At 38.9% G+C, this 18351-nt stretch overlaps 1 protein-coding gene across 1 annotated transcript in view; it reads right to left on the bottom strand.

Moving 5' to 3' along the window:
- Nucleotides 1–556: 556 nt before the first annotated feature.
- LOC110568414 (protein limb expression 1 homolog) overlaps nucleotides 557–18351 on the bottom strand; it is an 83127-nt gene continuing 65332 nt past the window's right edge. The window contains exons 6-8 of the mRNA XM_064375812.1: nucleotides 16392–16487; nucleotides 5749–5826; nucleotides 557–3972 (exon numbers count right to left, since the gene is read on the bottom strand). Of these exons, the coding sequence (XP_064231882.1) occupies nucleotides 3685–3972; nucleotides 5749–5826; nucleotides 16392–16487 (462 nt within the window). The 3' untranslated portion in view covers nucleotides 557–3684. The remainder of the gene's footprint in view (nucleotides 3973–5748; nucleotides 5827–16391; nucleotides 16488–18351) is intronic.

Raw genomic sequence — 18351 nt, 5'->3', positions numbered from 1 at the left:
TTCCTTGGGTATTTCTAATGTGCAGCCAAAATTGAGAACCAGTGTTAGAAGGAGAAGGGCATTTTCCTAGAGCTTTGGCTAAAAGCAGTCTTAATGTTAGCCTTTTAGGATGGACACTATAGAAGAAATCTTGATATTCACATTTTTGTAAGGCAAAACAAACAAACAAAAAATCAACAATATATAAGAGTATCTGAACTAATATTTACCTTCGAATATGGTACAAAACTATTCTTAGTTCGGCTTCTTTTGTCCTTTGGATAAAAAGAAAGCTATGGCATGATAAAACTCAGAATTCTCTAAAGCATCTCAGCTAGAGAGAAAGTTAACTACAATACTTCTGGCTTTAAAGACTCTCTAAAGAAACAGAAAAATGTTAAACCTTTATGCTTTTGATTCTCTTTTTTCTGAGACTTAGCAGATCAGATTCATAGTTGATAAAGGGACAGCATTTCAGGAATATCTATGGTTTAATTATTTTACATTTCTAGAAATAGGTAAATTTAATAGCAAAAATAGGAGTAAACTATAGCTTTTGAACAAATAGACAACCAAATTCTGAACATTAGAGGTACAACTTTATTAAATCTGTAGTTTCTGACCCATTCACCCAAGTTCAGTGACTAGTTTGCTTTAAACTGCCTTTTTAAAAACAATAATATGGTAAATTTGGATTTGGTGGACATTAAACTATCTCTTGTCAAATACAGTGCAATTTTGGATTTAGGATTATGACAGTTCTGTTAGAAACAGGCTACCTGGGCTATGTCTGAGTTATGTTGGATCCCTGATGTAAAGTTTGACCCTGTATGTTGTGTTCAAAATCACCAGTTCTAAACAAGAATCTAAGGACCCCTAGGGCAATCCATGGACTTTGTTGGGTGGAGGGGGGCGCATATACTCTGGAATTGTGTAATTTAAATGTATATGTTTTGTTCTATTTTCCTAGGAGATGATCCATAGCTTTTATCAGAGTCTCAAATGGTTTATAACCAAAAAGGCTAGGACCCAGAGCTTCATGTGTTTAAACAGGGAAGCTTCCACTCTAGTCCCCTTTATCACAGTGTGTTGTTCCGTGCAAGACATAGAAAAGGAAAAAAAATAAATCTGCTTTGCTCTTCAACCCTCTTTTCTCTAGGCTATAAAGATGTTTATATGATATACTGACAGTCCTTGTGTCTCAGCTGAAATTCATTTACCATCAATTGAGCATTAAAGGGACCAGCAAAGATTCTTTTCTTTTGCTGAAGCTTTCATACCATTCCAGGAAGAATGGGCAGTTTTGACCAGTCAGGAAAAACTGACAATGGCCAAGGGAGAACCACTATATTCAATTTACAGAATGGGTGTAGTTTGTAACTTGTAGGACAGAAAGTAAATTTGATATTGTCCCATCTGGTCCCTGTCCCTGCATCTAATTAAGATGTGTCAGTTTGAGGAGATAATTGTCAAAGGCTGCAAATGCAGTAAAGGTGTGCCTAACTTTAATCACATCCAACATGGGAAATTGTGGCTTTTTGGAAATGACAATGTAAAGAGTAATGGCTTTTTGAAAAAAATTAACTTTAAATAGAAAATTTCCCAAATTTTAAAATTTATTCAACATAAAAATGTTCATTCTGATTCTTTTTCAGGAATATAAGGGAATAAAATTCTTTTCTAGGTGACATTTAGCCTCATTGTGGAGAGAAACATAACTTTTGTTAAAATAATATTTTAAGGCCGGGCGTGGTGGCTCACGCCTGTAATCCCAGCACTTAGGGAGGCCGAGGCGGGTGGATCACGAGGTCAAGAGATCGAGACCATCCTGGTCAACATGGTGAAACCCCGTCTTTACTAAAAATATAAAAAATTAGCTGGACACGGTGGCACGTGCCTGTAATCCCAGCTACTCAGGAGGCTGAGGCAGGACAATTGCCTGAACCCAGGAGGCGGAGGTTGCGGTGAGCCGAGATCGCGCCATTGCACTCCAGACTGGGTAACAAGAGCGAAACTCCGTCTCAAAATAATAATAGTAATAATAATAATAATAATATTTTAAAATAAAATGTGTTGAAAATTACTATTACCTTTAAAATATATTAAAGTAGGACAATGACATAGCTAAATTTTCTCCTGGTGTGAGATATGTGATACACGATGATCTTTTATTATCAATTCTAATTCCAAAATACATGAACACTTACAGTAGTTTTTATGTGGATTTAAGGAGTGATAGTTACCTTTGTCCATAGTTACTAGATATGAGGTTAAAATATTATATTTTGTAAACTTTAATTATAATGGTTTTGCTTTCAGTGAAGGTAGTGTGCACTTCCATAAACAAAAGAAAAAGAAATTATTTTAAATGAGAAAAACATTTTCTTTAATTTGAACTACTGGATAAAATCCAGAATAATCCTTTTCATGTTATAGATATGGAAATACCTATGAGCATTTAAAATTGACATTGCAGACATTCTTAAATTTGAGTGACCAGGAACTATCTAAAAATTATTTTAGGCCAGGAAATGTTTGCTCATGCCTGTAATCTCAGCACTTTGGGAGGCAGAGGCAGGCAGATGGCTTAAGCTCAGGAGTTTGAGACCAGCCTGGGCGACATGATGAAATCTCATCTCTACTACAAAAAAAAAAAAAGTTTTTATTGGCTTTTGATTTTCTAATCAGTTGATTGACCCATATAGATGAGTCAAATAGAGACAGCAATGTCATTTCTCCTTTAGAGAAGATTCCAGTTACTTAACCTTAATAATCATACTACATTTGAAAGCTAAAGATTCCTTCTTTCAAATGCTAGTGAAACTAATCAAATGCAAGCATTCTTTGTTACATGCTATTAATTTTTCAAAATGTTTTAATCTTTAAAATGCCATTAAGTTTGCTCCCTGTAGCTATGTTTGCAGTGGCAGAAATAAGAACAAATTAGTTTAGGTTATCTATTTGCAAATTGAAAATGAACATAATTGATTGCAAGACTCATAAAAATTGGATATTAATTCTTGAGGAAGAAGAGTGAAGCTACTTTTCTAGGTGATATTTATCCCCAAATATGGAAGAGTATGGGTTTTAAAAAATTATTATTACAAAACATTTTAAACATTAATTTTATTTAATATTTTCATACTATTACTATTTCAAGATCTTTGGGTGGGATGTCTAGATAGAATTTCCGCTGGAGCTTTGGAGTGTATCTAGTAGGACATAAACTATTGATTAGCTTACAAAGCTTAGAAAAAGACTCTGATCCTTGCATATTTTTAAAAACAATCTGTATTATTTATTTAATCCTAAGTATTTTTTTTAAAACTGCTGTCATGCTACTTCACCTAGTTCTGGGTGCTGTTCTTTTGGGCAATGCTATCTTGGACCTATTCTTTGAAACAACTTATATAGTCTAGCAAGGCACAGGTCAATCAGGCTTTAGGTTGGAGCTAGTCAAACAATTCTGTGTCTATCCTTTCATCCTGAGCTGGAACTATTGAGAGTGTGATGGAAACAAATGCATCGGGTGGCTTGTTGGGTCTTGTAAGGGTCCTACAACTCTCATACTCTGTAAATGCATTGTGTGGAGAGGGTTAGGACAGCCTTCAGGTAGTAGCTAAAGATGCTAGACCCTCTGAGGACCTCTTCACTGAGACTCCTAATGCTAGAGTCATCACTGGGGGCACCTGGGGCCTGGCCTTGCTAGTGATAGCTGCATAGGGCCGTGAGACTCAGCTGATCATCACTGGGTGAGGAAGTGTCAGGGTCACTGCAGATCTGAGTCAGGGCTAAGCTCAGGATTTCTTTCTTTTCTTTGTAAAACCGTAGTTCTTGTCCTGCTTTCCTGGCTTCCTCCAACTGCCTGAGGGCCGTTCGTAGCTCTTGAGAGACAATTCCTGGTGCCTCCCGCTCCTTCATGATCCAGTCCAGGGCCATGTGGCTGCGCATCTTTTCATCTAGAGAATACTGAGAATAGTAGGAGATGACTTCCTGGGGGCCAAGAAACAAGGTCCAGGGTGTCAGTAAACAGCAACACAGGTACCGGTCCACATGCCTCCCCCTGCTCCCCACATCCATTAGGGTTTTATCAACAGTCCAGCCTCTCTCATGTTCAAAAACTGAAACCAAAACCCACTGGTTTACTTCTGTAAAGGGAATGAAGGGCTAAGTTAGCCTAGCAAACAAAGCACATCACTCCAGGTTGAGTCCAAATACACCACCAGGAATGACTCAATAATGTTCGCAAAACACGGCTCTGCCGTCTCTAGAAAAACAAGCCATTCACTGAAAATACATTCCTACAACAATTGGTATGAATATGGCCTCATTTATTCATCGAAACCTGCTGCTCAGCATTATTTCCTTTGGCAAGATAGAGAGAAGGAAGTAGCCCTACAGAGGGACTTGGGCAGAATGGGGTTTGGTCAAATCCACTGAAGAAAGCAGGAAGCTCTTAGTTTAGAGCAAAACTTAGAAACCAGGAGAATCAACTATGCTGTTAGCACAAGAAAGATGGTCCAACTCCTCGCAGTAACTACAGAAGGGAGTTTAGGAATGTATGATGCAAGGTAGACATCTCCATTATTGATATCATAATGATACCAGCATGGTACATTGTCTTTTACTTTTGCAAACAATTTAAAAATTAGTTACTGCCTGTCAATTCTTGTGTGAAAAATTCGTCAATACATAATAACGTCATATGCAGAGTTGATCATGTGGAGTGAAGGCATTGCTTATTTTTATTTTCAAGAGCATATGGTATGCATTTATGACTTTAACAAATTAAAAACAATCATGGAAAAGTGTTTATAACCCAACCAGCATATTTCAAAGGCCTTTTATAAAATCAAAGAAAAAGGAAAAAACAAAGAAAAAAACCCAAAGCCATTGTCAGCTACTCATTTCTTTTCTATCTTTGACAAGTGAAACCTAGACTTTCTAAGCAAAGAATAACTAAAAACTCTGGGGGGCTGCAATGCATGGAAAGCTCCTTACATCCACCTTCACCTTGCTGACTCCTAGAGGCTTTCTTCCTCATACAAATTCCTATTAGGAAATTTTCAGAAATAAACAACATTTTAACACACATTCTAATGGTGGGTAGAGGAAGGATAAATCTTGGAGAACAACGGGTGAAAACCATTAAATACCCAGGAGGGGGTTTACATTAGCTATTAAAAAAGGGGAAGGGGTACTCCTCATAAACAACAAAGAAATCGGGAGACCCTGTCTCTGAAAAATAAAGGAGAAACTTCTAAACCAAAAAAATGGGAGGGATTAAATGCCCGCTTGCCAACCTTTATAATCATTTCTGTTGTTTACGGGGGACTTTGGCAGGAGTGGGAAATACTCTTCTCCTACCACCAACCTCCAGTGAGGAGGTTTCAGAAGCAATGCATTTTCAAGTTTCTGCATCAGAAGGTGCATGAGGGCACACGTTCCAAGGAGGCAGGGGAGGTGCATGGAGTGGGTCCAGCATTTGCTTTAGAAGCCGTCTGCCTTTATGATCCTTTTGATTTGCATTGAGTACAGGTACCTAAATCAGTCCTGTGCCCAGCCAATGTTCTTTTAATGTATATATTTGGCCAGTCCCTGACTAAATGAGACTGTTATATATACTTCTTCATGTGTTCTCTGCTTTTAATAAATAAGGCACCAAATTTATATTTGGAAAAATCGGAATAAAGAAAATCTCTTAGGAAAATGACGAGCCGCCTACTGAGTTCATATAACACTAACCTAGACTTGATTGGAAAATCTTACCTGTCGGGAACACTTTGTTTCACGAAGGGCTTTTAGGCTTCCATTCCAGTGCAATAGCTGAAAAATGGTCATCAGTTCCTACAAAACCCAAACACCTATCATTGGTTCCAAAGCAGAAATGTGCGTTGGTGAGAGCTGAGCAGGGCATAACTCTAATTCCCAAATAGATCAGGAAACAGAATACATAATATCGTCACAACACTTTGGAAATTTCCCAATCCCAGGGTCCCTAGGCTTCTGGAACATTTTTCCCTCCCTCCTTTGCTATATCCATAGCATTGTATTACATTACTTGTGTAATGAAATGACTAAATACTTGACAAATGTCTTTCAGCATTAAAAATACTACACTGAACAGTTCTATACTCAAGAAGTTATTTAAATATACCAGGACATCTGAGAAATAGTGTATAGGCAAGGTTTTACATGGTATCATTTTTTAAAATTGCTCAAGACTGAGAATATCTTAAAAGATCACCTTTAGAGGAATGGCTAAAGTGTGATATGTCCATACTACTGAACACTTTGCCATCATAAAGATGAGAACATTCCATAAGTTTAAATAGAATTCTACGATGTGTTAAAAGCAAGGTACACAACTCTGTGTGCTGTGTGCTGCTATTTGATTAAGAAGATCCCTACACACATGCTTGCTTGTAAATGCCTAGAAGGGTTCCAGTAAGATACAAAAAGATCTGGTAACATTAGCTGTCTCTGGAATGCCAGAGGAGTTCCTGGGGAACAGGAGTAGGAGGGAGACCTTCTTGTGACATTATTTTGTATAACTTACTGTTTTGAATCATGTGACTATACTATATCTTAAAGAAAACAATTTAACTTTAAAAAATTTAAGCCAAAAAATAAACATACAAATATAGTTAAATGACATTGATAGGAGGCCATTAGTTTGGCCAGAGGTACCCCATTAGGCCTAATAGGCCAAATCAAAATGGAGTCGCTCATGCTGAAGTTCTAGATCACTATGCTGAAATGAAGCTGTTTATCTGAGCTTCCTAGAAATCAGGACAAAAAGACAGATAATTGCCAAATCCCCAAGCAAGCTATTTTTAGCCAGCATAATAAAGAAGTCCCCCTTGCTTTAATCTTCACAAGAGAAGTAACTATGAAATGACCAATCCACTTTTTGTCCTCTGTTTCTACCTTTTTCCAGCCCTTTTCTGCCTAAAGCCAACTTCCTCTGCTCAGCTCATCGGAACACTCATTCTATTTTACAGAAGGAGGTGTCACCCAATTCTAAAATTGCAAGTAAAAATCAGCTGGATCATTAAACTAAATTTATTATAATTTTGTCTTTGGACAATAGAAAACATATAATGAATAAACTACAGAAACTGTTTAATACTCCTAAATTTATAAATTCTGTCAAGAAAAATGCCTTGAAATATAGACAATAAAGTTATATTGACATTAAAACTCACCCATGGGTTCCAAATCCAAGGGCCAGGCCTGACCACAGCATTCAGACTATCAACACCATCATTTCCTTGCCTTGTGTGATATCAAGGGCAAGCTAAGGTATATAAATATACTGAAGATTTTCATTTTCCTAATGTGCTTACAATTAGAAGTTTTCCACTAAAGTTATTTGCATTTCACTTACAGGTTTTTTTTTTTGTCAGAGAGATATCTATTGTGGATTAATAGCATAACCACAACCACATAATTATTGAAAAATAACTCTATACAATCAAGGAACTTTCATGTCTTAAAAATAGTTATGAAAACTTAACACAGGCAGGTGTTCCTACTGCCCATTCAAAAAAGCTCTTAGCTAGGCATGGTGGTGTGTGCCTACAGTCCTAGCAACTTGGGAGGCTGAGGCAGGAGAATTGATTGAGCCCAAAAGTTTGAGACCAGCCTGGGAAACAGGCTTTTTTATCTCTTAAAACAAAACAAAAAAGATGACTTTAATTAACTGTCTTTACAACTGCCTGCTCAGGAAATATTTCTCTTATGAAAATCGGGAGACTCATAGTCAGGTTTTAGGCATCTTAAAATTATTTGGTAAAGTTTAAAGCTATCAGAGTATTAGAAGAGCAAATAGCACCTCTCTCATGTCTAAAATTGGTGTTAGAATGAAAAGTTTTTCTTCTTTTCTGTCAGACATCAGCTTGGCATTTTGTCTAAGTTCACTGCACAGTAAGCACTCTGAGAGCCCACAGACACCTCAGTAAAAGCAAAACCATTTGTGTCTGCTAATTAAAACACACATGAATACCAGCTGGGCTGCTCCTTCTGCCCCAGATGGAGACCTCCCTGTCTGCCCAGGGTCCTGGGCCCAGTGCCCAGGGATGCCATCCCCTCATGGCCCCTCTCCTCCACATCTTCCTGCCCTTGTTCAGCTTTTCACTTCATTACATCACTACGCTAATTTGAAAAAGTGGGAGTGCTTTGTTCTAGACACCAAATCTCATCCAATCTGGCTGTCACTGCTGTTCTTCTTAGGCTTTCCATCAAAATACCCCCAGTGGCTGAGGACGGCAAATTTGTGCTGCCCTTCCTACCATACTAACAAACCCCTACTCACTGAATACTTTGAAGCCATCAAAATGAATAGGAAGGAAGGTTTGTTTCTTTTTTTTTTTTTTTTAATATTTGAGAACCAGTCTCTATGATGTAACAGGGGGGTCAATATTTGTAAATAAGAAAATTTTTTTGGTTTTATGTTTTATAAGAATCCACTCAAATTGTGTATTCTATTAATAAATATTGGCCTGGTGCGGTGGCTCATGCCTATAATCCCAGCTCTTGGGAGGCTGAGGCAGGTGGATCACTTGAGGTCAGGAGTTGGAGACCAGTCTGGGTGACATGGTAAAAACCCGTTTCTACTAAAAATCAAAAATTAGCAGGGTGTGGTGGTGGGTGCCTGTCATCCCAGCTACTTGGGAGGCTGAGGCAGGAGAACTGCTTGAACCTGGGAGGCGGAGGTTGCAGTGAGCTGCAATCATGCCACTGCACTCCCACCTGGGCAACAGAGACTCTATCTCAAAAAAGAAAATAAATATCACTCCAGTCCTCCATCTGACCCCCACAACCCTAAATCTTTATGTAAAGTTTTATGTAAAGAACTCAGACACATATACTGCATTTATTTTGTGACTTCCAATAGCTATCTATCTTGGCATTGTTCTTGCATCCTGTGGCCCAGTTTGAGAAACAGCCTATTGCTAACAGGGCTCTTAGTTCCATCCTCTGAGAATTGTTGACTCAGAAACATACTTTCCTCTGGGGTCTTCTGGGCTCTCTTTCTTACCTATACACTAACTGCTGTCTCCACTCCATAAGCAACTATCATTCCACCCTGAAAATCTCCTAAGACTTTAGAATTAACAACTCTACTGTGAACAGAATCAAAACTTTCTCATGCCCCTTGGCAACCTTCCTCTTTCAAAAATGTCCCCAAAGAGACTTGAACTGTTTTTGTGTCCAGGATGAAGGTCATCCTTCTCACCACCTCTGGTTTGTCTAAATTTCTATCCCATCACAAAGCAGCGTTTTTTTCTCTCTGGTAACACAACTGCCACTTCCTCAGTGTTGCTCTTAAAATTCCCTAGGGAAGATGACCTCCTTTCCAACTTCTTACATTATATCCCCTTCTAGTTTTTGTCCTCTGTAGAGATATTCATCTTGCCATCATTATATAAAGTATATTTAAATATTATCACATATTTTTTGTCTCACTTCTTTATTTCCCCTCATAAGACCAAATTCACTATCTTCAAATTTTTCCAAATTATTTGAGATCTCAGCTCAATGCCAGGAAATCTTTGCATGCCTCTAACCATTTCCATCGGAAATCCTTGCATGATTGCAGAGTGGCAAGGAGAGGGCTGCTGTGGAGTTCTGCCTGCTAGTTTCCCAGTGATTCCTGATGTCTCATGTTTGCTGGCTCACTTTCTACCTGGAGAAGCTGTTTCTCTAAAGGAATTAATGTAGCCAGGGGCCGTGGAATGTGCCTGTAGTCCCAGCTATTAGGGAGGCTGAGGCAGGAAGATTGTGGTTTTGAGCCCAGCCTGAGCAAAATAGCAAGACTCTGTCTCAGAGAGAAAAAAATAATAATAATAATACATATAAAATTTTAAAAAAAAGGAAATTAGTGTTGTCTTGTGAGGGTCTGTTGTACTCCTCACTGAAATCTTTTGGGCTATGGCATTTGGTTTGTGGGGTAATCTAGAAGCCTGAGGGGCCTGGCTGGACCAACTAGAAAAACAAGAAGTTGGCCTCATAAGGTGAGGCAGGTGAGGTAAGATTTAAAGTGAGTGGGGCCAATTATACATGTTCACAGTCTTTTATTTATAATTCTCATATTTTGTTTATCATAATTTTTTTGCATGAATTTTGAGTTTAAAAAATATTGCATTATAATATTATTTATCCTGATTATGAAGTTTTTAAACATCCCTTTTAATTTTGTACCCAAGACAAATGCCTCACTTGCCTAACCCTTGTCTGGTCCCTTCTTGTGGCTCTGTCTCAGGGACAAGCCCGGCTTCACGGGCACGAGGTCTGTGCAGTTGTACAGGGCCCCTGCTTGGTTTAGTGCTCTGCTGTCTTGAAATTCTTGGTAATTTTTGAAGAAAAGCCCTTGGATTTTCATTTTGCACTGGGCTGGGCCAATTATCTAGCTGGTCCTGGCTGGCAGATTAAATTTAATATAGAATGAAGAATCAAGCTGTGTGTTTTCTTTCCTCTTTGGGAAAATTTCAGTTGCAGCTCTCACTCTACAGCTCTCCTGGTTTATTTTGTCATTCATTTCATTTAAACAGACAACAACGGGGCTCTGTCCTCATAGCCTTTCCTGGTGTTGCCTCCTGTTAGAAACAATGTTTGGCTTTTCAGCTACTTCTAGGGAGAAAATGCTCACTGCTTTTTGGAACTCTGTCTAGGAGACTGGCTTGGCTCTGTGATTCATCAGAAATAAGAAAAACAAACACTGTAAATGGAGAACTTGGAAAACAGGTGGGCACCATCTCCCCAACCAACAGAATGGATTTAAGAGGAAATTTGTTTATGGGATGAGGTTTTAAAAGGCAACCTGGAGAATTTAGCAAAGATGTAAATAAACAACTCTTCCTTGGATGCATTAGGCTTCAGAATAAATATATTAACCAGCTTCAGTCAAAGTCTGCCTAGAATCTGACCTTGACAAGACCCAGTGACTAGTGCTGCTCCCAACCCTCCCGCAAACAGCAGGCAATTTTCTCTGTGGCAAGGCTACCTCAGAACAGGCATTCCGGCTTCCCTCCCACGGAATGAAGGTAAGCAGAGGCCTATCATGTTTCCTCTGAGTGCTGGCTGCAGGATGGCCCCCCTTGAACGCCCGAGGGCAGTCTGGAGACACCAGCCTTGTTTTTATATGGTAGAGTCATCCATAGCTAGATACAAACACACATCTATTACCCACCAGGGGTACTGAATTGCTGTGTTGGCTGCAGAAACAGCCCAGGTCTGTGGTCAATTCCCATTATGTGTAGACACAAGCAGATGTATTTAACCCAGGCCACTAAGGAATGTGCCAGGTCCCAGCAGGCAAACTTGGGCTGGTGGAAGGAAAAGGGATGCAATCCACAGGCCCTCCTCCTGCGGAAGGGAGTTTGGATTTTCCCTGCCCTCACATCTTCCTCTTCCTTTGTTCCCATCCTGTATCCAGACTCCTTTAGGAGAATTTATGAAGCATGTCCACAGTCGGATTCAAATTTTTATTTCACAAATTTAAACACCTTACTACAGACCACACAGAAAACACATAGCCTATAGCAAAGCAATTAAAGTATTACTAAAAGAGGGCTAAGTAGAGCCTTTCATAGTACTTGGAAGGAATTTTAAGAATTTTTCTTTTTTAAAATCTCACCTTCCCCCATCTTTGGCAGACTAAACCAATCACATTGAAAATCATTCTTAATTTTTCCAAAAATAGCACTAAATCACATACAAGCTACTAGGTACTGGGGTAGGCAGTGTTCATTCCATAATAAAAGAAGTAAAATGTTATTTGGAGGAGGAAGAGGAATCAAATGAAATTCCTGCTTGGGGGAAGCATTATGCCAGATGCTTTATAAATGTCACACTACTGAGAGAGATCCAAGATGGCTGATCACTAGCAGCTCGGGCTCCTAGCTCCCAGTGAAAGCGCAGAGAACGAGAGGACGCCACACTTTCAGACGAATTTTTGTTGCTCACGGACCAAGAGATTCCCAGCAGAGGAGCCCCACGGGTCACCAGGGTGACTCTTGTGGCCGGCGCGGCGGTTTTGCTGGTGCCTTAGCGCGCCAGTTTTTGGTGCAGAGTCCGGAGATTCCCGGGCAGAAAAGCATCATCAATCTTGGCACTGCTATTTTGGCCGGTGCAGTGGATTGCTCAGATTTTGGCGCTGGGAATCAACAAGTTCGACGTCTGCTCAGAGACCTAGTTAGAAAGTCGGTAATTACAAAGACAACAGATGGATAAATATATAATGAAGGGAAGAAATCAGCGTAAAAAGGCAGAGAATACTCAAAATCAGAATGCCTCTCCCTCTACAGGGGATCGCAATTCCTCATCAGTAACGGAACAAGGCTTAATAGATTACGAGTGTGTTCCAATAACAGAAGCAGGCTTCAAAATGTGGGTGATAAGAAACTTCTGTGAATTAAAAGAACTTGTTCTAACCCAACGCAAAGAAACTAAGAACCTTGAGAAAAGGTTTGACGAAATGTTAACGAGAATGGACAATTTAGAGAGGAATATATGTGAATTGATGGAGCTGAAAAACACAACACGAGAACTTCGCGAAGTATGCACAAGTTTAAACAGTCGAATTGATCAAGTAGAAGAAAGGACATCAGAAGTCGAGAACCAGCTCAGTGAAATGAAACGAGAAGACAAGATTGGAGAAAAAAGGATGAAAAGGAATGAGCAAAGTCTCCAGGAAATATGGGACTATGTGAAAAGACCTAATTTACGTTTGATAGGTGTACCTGAATGTGATGAAGAGAATGAATCCAAGTTGGAAAATACTCTTCAGGATATCATTCAGGAAAATTTTCCCAACCTGGCAAGGCAGGGTAATATTCAACTCCAGGTAATACAGAGAACACCACAAAGATATTCTTCAAGAAGACCAACCCCAAGGCACATAATTGCCAGATTTATTAGGGTTGAAATGAAGGAGAAAATACTAAGGGCAGCCAGAGAGAAAGGTCAGGTTACCCATAAAGGGAAACCTATCAGACTTACAGCAGATCTCTCAGCAGAAACCCTACAAGCCAGAAAACAGTGGGGACCAATATTTAACATCCTTAAAGAAAGGAACTTTCAACCCAGAATTTCCTATCCAGCCAAACTAAGCTTTATAATCAAAGGAAAAATTAAATCCTTTGCGAACAAACAAGTACTTAGAGACTTCACCACCACCAGGCCTGCTTTACAAGAACTTCTGAAAGAAGCACTATACATATAAAGGAACAACCAATATCAGCCTTTCCAAAAATATATCAAAAAGAAAAGAACATTAACACAACGAAAAATTTACATTAACTAATGGGCAAAACAGCCAGCTAGCATCAAATGCTAGTATTAAAGTTATATATATTCTAATTGGATAAAAAACCAAAACCCATTGCTATGCTGCATCCAGATCCATCTCACATGCAACGATACACAAAGACTCAAAACATAGAGAAGGAGGAAGATTTATCACCCAATCAGAGAGTAAAAATAAACAAATAAAAAGCAGGAGACGCAATTCTCGCCTCTGATAATGTAGACTTTAAAGTAACAAAGAGCAAAAGAGGCAAAGAAGGACATTACATAATGGCAAAAGGATCAACTTAACAAGAAGAGCTAACGATTTTATAAATCAACGAGACAGAAAATTAACAAGGACATCCAGGACTTGAACTCAGACCCGGAACAAGTAAACTTAATAAACATTTATAGAACTCTCCACTTCAAATACATAAAACATACATTACCACCTCACACCTATTCCATAAGTGACTACATAATTGGAAGTAAATCACTCCTCAGTAATCGCATAGCATTTCATAGGTTTAAATGAAATATTGGTTGGCCGCTCGTTTGTTATTTTCTTCCCTTATTCCTTCCTGTTTACATCAAGTATAATTATTGGTATAAAAGAGGTTTTCAATACCCATTACTAAACTGCATTCTAGCCTGGGCAAGAAAGCAATACTCCCATTCTCTCTCTCTCTTTCTCTTCCTTTTTCCTCCTCTTCTTTATTCTTTTTCTTTCTTTCTAAAAAAAAAAAAAAAACACAAAAAACTAGCCGAGCATGGTGGCACATATCTGTAATCCCAGCTACTTAGGAGGCTGAGGCACGAGAAAAAAAAAAAAAAAAAATGGGAGTTTCCCTGCACAAGCACTCCTCTCTTTGCCTGCCACCCTCCACATAAAATGTGACTTGCCTATTTTTCTCACTCTTTTACCTCTTCTGTCATTGATATCTATGCCCCAACACATATACCCAGTTCATAAAAGTATGTTTTCTACCAATCTCCTCTTAAGTCCTCCATTTCCTCTACACAGTGGCTTTTTCTTTTGTACATTTTTTATTTTTTGGTAGAGACAGGGTCTCACTATGTTTCCCAAGCTGGTCTTGAACTCCTGGGTTCAAGTAATCCTCCTGCCTCAGCCTCTCCAAAAAGAAAATAAATAAATAAATAAATAAATGTCACACTACTTAAGTCCCACAAAAAAAGTCCTACAAAATGGGCATGATTATTTCTATTTTATAGATGAGAAAACTAAGTCTCAGAATGGACAAGCTCATAGATGGCAGGTGGTAGAGCAGACTTCACACATAGGTCTGTATGTTTTTTTAAAGTTTGTATGCTTTATCTTGAAAGGACACCTCTTTTTTAAAAAAAGTTTTTCCTCTGTTTAATTTTAGATTGTTATGAAAAAAAGGACCTTTTACAGATTGACTCTTTTATCCTAGAATAGGGTCCCTGAACCATTTTGTGCAGGTTCAAATAGAGCTAGGTTAGACAAAGTTGTCAGTGAAATCTATCCAGTAGCCGCTGGCATTTCAAGCAGAGTCCTTCAGAAATACATATAATAACGGTTGTTCACTTCCCTGAGCATTCACCATACCTCAGGCACTCTTATGGACGCTACCCATATCATCCCATTTAATCCTCACAATAGCACTGCGAGGAAGGTAGTGTTATTCTCTCTGATTTACACATAAATCAGGAAGCAGATTTTGAGGTAAGGGACAGAGCTAGGCTTAAACTGGCCAGCCCACTGCAGAGCCTGGGTCAGAGCCACTGAGCTGACATGCACCCCATTCACTTCAGAGGATAGGCTTAAAGGATACCTTGTTGCTTCCTTACCAAGACAGGCGATGTCACAGGTCAGTAAGACCATGGCCGCTTAAGGATAAAACTGGATGACCAAGATTTAGGATGGGTGAAGAAAAAGCATTTTTGCTGCACTCACACAGAAGGCTAATAGATAATATTTATTTTTTAAAAATGTGCGGGGGGGCCATATCCATCTGAGAAGTGGTTATACCATTGTGGTCAGGAAAGGAGTTTGAAAGGCACCAAAGAAGGTATTTAGAAGTTGTGGCTTCAGAAGGGCTCAGCTCACCATTGTAAATTATACTGTGAGGAACGTTTTTGCCCATGAAACCTTATACCTCTGATTGCTTCTTGGAATATAACCTAAGAAAACAGAATTTCTAGGGGTGAAATCTCTTTGTTATATTGCATTCTGATTCCTACCAGCATTGCATGTGTATAGATGTTCAGTTGAACTGCACTGGAGTTAAGTTTTTAAGAGGGAAGCACATTTCATGCTCAATCACTACTAAATTTCTATCTGTCCAGCTCAATATAGGATAATAGTCAGATGTGTGAGTTCAGAGATCAGACTGCCTGATCCTGAACCTTAGCTCTGCCATCCTTCAATGATAACATGAGGGTAACGATAGTATCTACCTCATGCAGTTATTATGAGTGTTAAACTATAATACTATTTGTTAAATACTAAGCATGGGCCAAAGTAAGCATCCATAAGTGTCAGCTGTTATTACTATTGTTATTAACAATATATTTTAGAAATAATAGGTAATATTGTTCCGAAGCTCTTGTTATTTGTCAGCAGTGGATGAAAAAGGGTTAAATATTGTTAATTTTTTTTTTTTTGGTTGATGATAGGAGGTGGCAGAACTTGTTTAATAGAAAGCCAGACCCAAGGAGGGTATTGTTTAATATGCACTGCAGGAACTTTCAGAAGTCATAGAACTTCTGAAAATTAAGAAGCAGATGGTAACAACCAAACATTTCAAACTGTTTGAATTGGTTTAAGGGGGAGCTTTGTACTGAAGGCTGGTGAAACATTATAGAATCATGAGAATGTGGTGTACCTCACCTATTTCTTAGATTTGTCTTTTACTTTCCTTTATAAATGCAAAGATTGTTTCCTGATTGCTTGTTTGTTTAGGCCTATGAAATGTGGCTACCATGCTGGATTCCAGGAGGGTTAATTTAAAATGACCAAAAACACTTAATACCAAAAGATTATTGGGTCAGGAGGTGTTAATGATAAGAGCTGCATTTCTCTTGGGCTTCTGGATTGGATAATCAAATAAACATGTGGTATACAGGCGAGGTACCTGAAACTCCAGCATGGTCTTCCCCATGTTTGACTCCAGCATGTAGTGATAGGCTCCAACACTGGTGCTGGGGTCATCTGCATCATCTAAAGTGCCCTTGGGAAAGAAAGCAGAGAAAAGAAATTACTGATTTTTCCTCTTCTTCTTTGAGAATGGTCACAAATTAATTCTGTGACCACACAGCAAGCCTTCTATTGTTGTTATAACCCAAACGAATATTCACTCTACGACCAAGTCTCCAGTTGATTTGAGGGTTTTGTAATCAATTTGAATTGAGATTTTGATTAGAATGCTGTTATATACTCACTGATAGAATAATTTTCCAAAAGAAGACATTTCTGTATGATTGCACAGGGTTTTGTTGCTGGTGGTGGTAATATCTGCATGGCTGAGCTCCGAGGCTGCCTTCATTGGTTATTGAAATCTTGAAACACGACTTTGCTCTGATTCCAATGATAACCAGGCAAGATTATATAATTGACATGGAAAGAATTCGTCAGTTGTATGGACCATTCATATTTTACTGCTGTGATTCTTAATAGGATCTTTTCATAATATGCTGGTGTTTAGCCTGGAGACATGGATCATGGTTTATATTTTTTCACTCCTGTACCACTTAATCTTTAGGAAATGAGGTGGGTGGGTGATAGGTAGAAATGAAATTCCCTTTCAGTTTGGGTGTGGGGAGTGGTGCTGAGAAGCTAAGACAACTCTGGTATGGCCTTTGGGCCAGCCCTTCCATATGCTGTAGATGTGGATTCCTGGGAAGGTGGGCAATGGTGACTTTGAGACTGAACAAACAAGTGCCAGCATCAGATAGCAGCAAATTTATAGCTTTTGAATGTAGTAACATTAACACACTGCTGCTGAAATATTTATGTGGGCTTTTTAAATATCCCAGAGGAAATCCATCTAGAAGCATGCAAACCATATATATTCTGTTTCCTTAGAAATTTCCATTAAAAAAATGATAAATTACTTTTACACTGAGGGCCCTTCCCTGCTCCTGAATAAATTTCACACTTATATAAATCAGGCATCATTTTCCTCACCTCTCTTCCTCACAAGCACTTGAAATTTACAGGACCGGAAAATAAAGGCTTCCTTTCATCCTCAGACCAGATACAGAACAGAACTCCCTGCCATCTCCCAGCCAAGTCAATCACTTTTCTTCCCCTGTTCCTTCCTTATCTCTCCTTTAGCGATAAGAAGATTTATGAGGGGAAAAGGCCACATCTAGTCTGATAGTGTTTCCTTCATCAGCAGCAGCTGCACCAGAATGACAACGCCTTTCTAGTTAGGGGAAATAGAGAAGGAAATCTCAGGTGGGGTTTATCTGTGCTAAAGGCAAGCCAGAGGTGGTTAATCTCTTTGGTAATGCCAGGTTCCTGCCCTTGAGCACACACAGGGAGATACTTGCCACAGGTGGGGACCCAAGGCTTCTTCCTTGGCTTATAGTTTGGAAGAAACGGGAGTTGGGAGCTCCAAATCATTCATGGAACTAATATCCTGTTCTGCATTGTTAAAAAAAAAAAAAAGTACTATCTAATTTTTAAGACAGGTTGTTTTGCTCTTAAAGCCTTTTGCATTTAATTGTGTTCATTACAGAAATTTTCAAAGCTCTCCGAAGAGGTAATTGATAATTAACCATAGTAATTCTAATAGCTAACACATGGTTTTTTCCATATCTAAACAGTCCATATTTCCTTAAAAATGCAGATTGTAGGGCCCCACAATGGCTGGGGAACTGGCACGTTCAGTAAATACTTCAGATGATTTTCATGATCTTTCAAATCCGGGGAAAACAGAGCTAGTTGTTCACTAGATTAAAGCAGTTTTCCACTGTATGTGTTCTCAGGCCCTAAAAGAATCAACACTCCTCAAAAAGCAAACATTCACTTAAACATATCGAGGTGGATCCAATGATCTACCTTGATTTGAAGTTTGATTAATTGTGATC

Source organism: Aotus nancymaae, unplaced genomic scaffold (assembly GCF_030222135.1).
Source record: "Aotus nancymaae isolate 86718 unplaced genomic scaffold, 86718_ANA_hifiasm-v0.15.2.pri h1tg000014l, whole genome shotgun sequence".
Classification (NCBI taxonomy): Eukaryota; Metazoa; Chordata; class Mammalia; order Primates; family Aotidae; genus Aotus; species Aotus nancymaae.
Note: the sequence above shows the minus strand (reverse complement) of the source record. Positions and strands in the feature narration are given on the sequence as shown.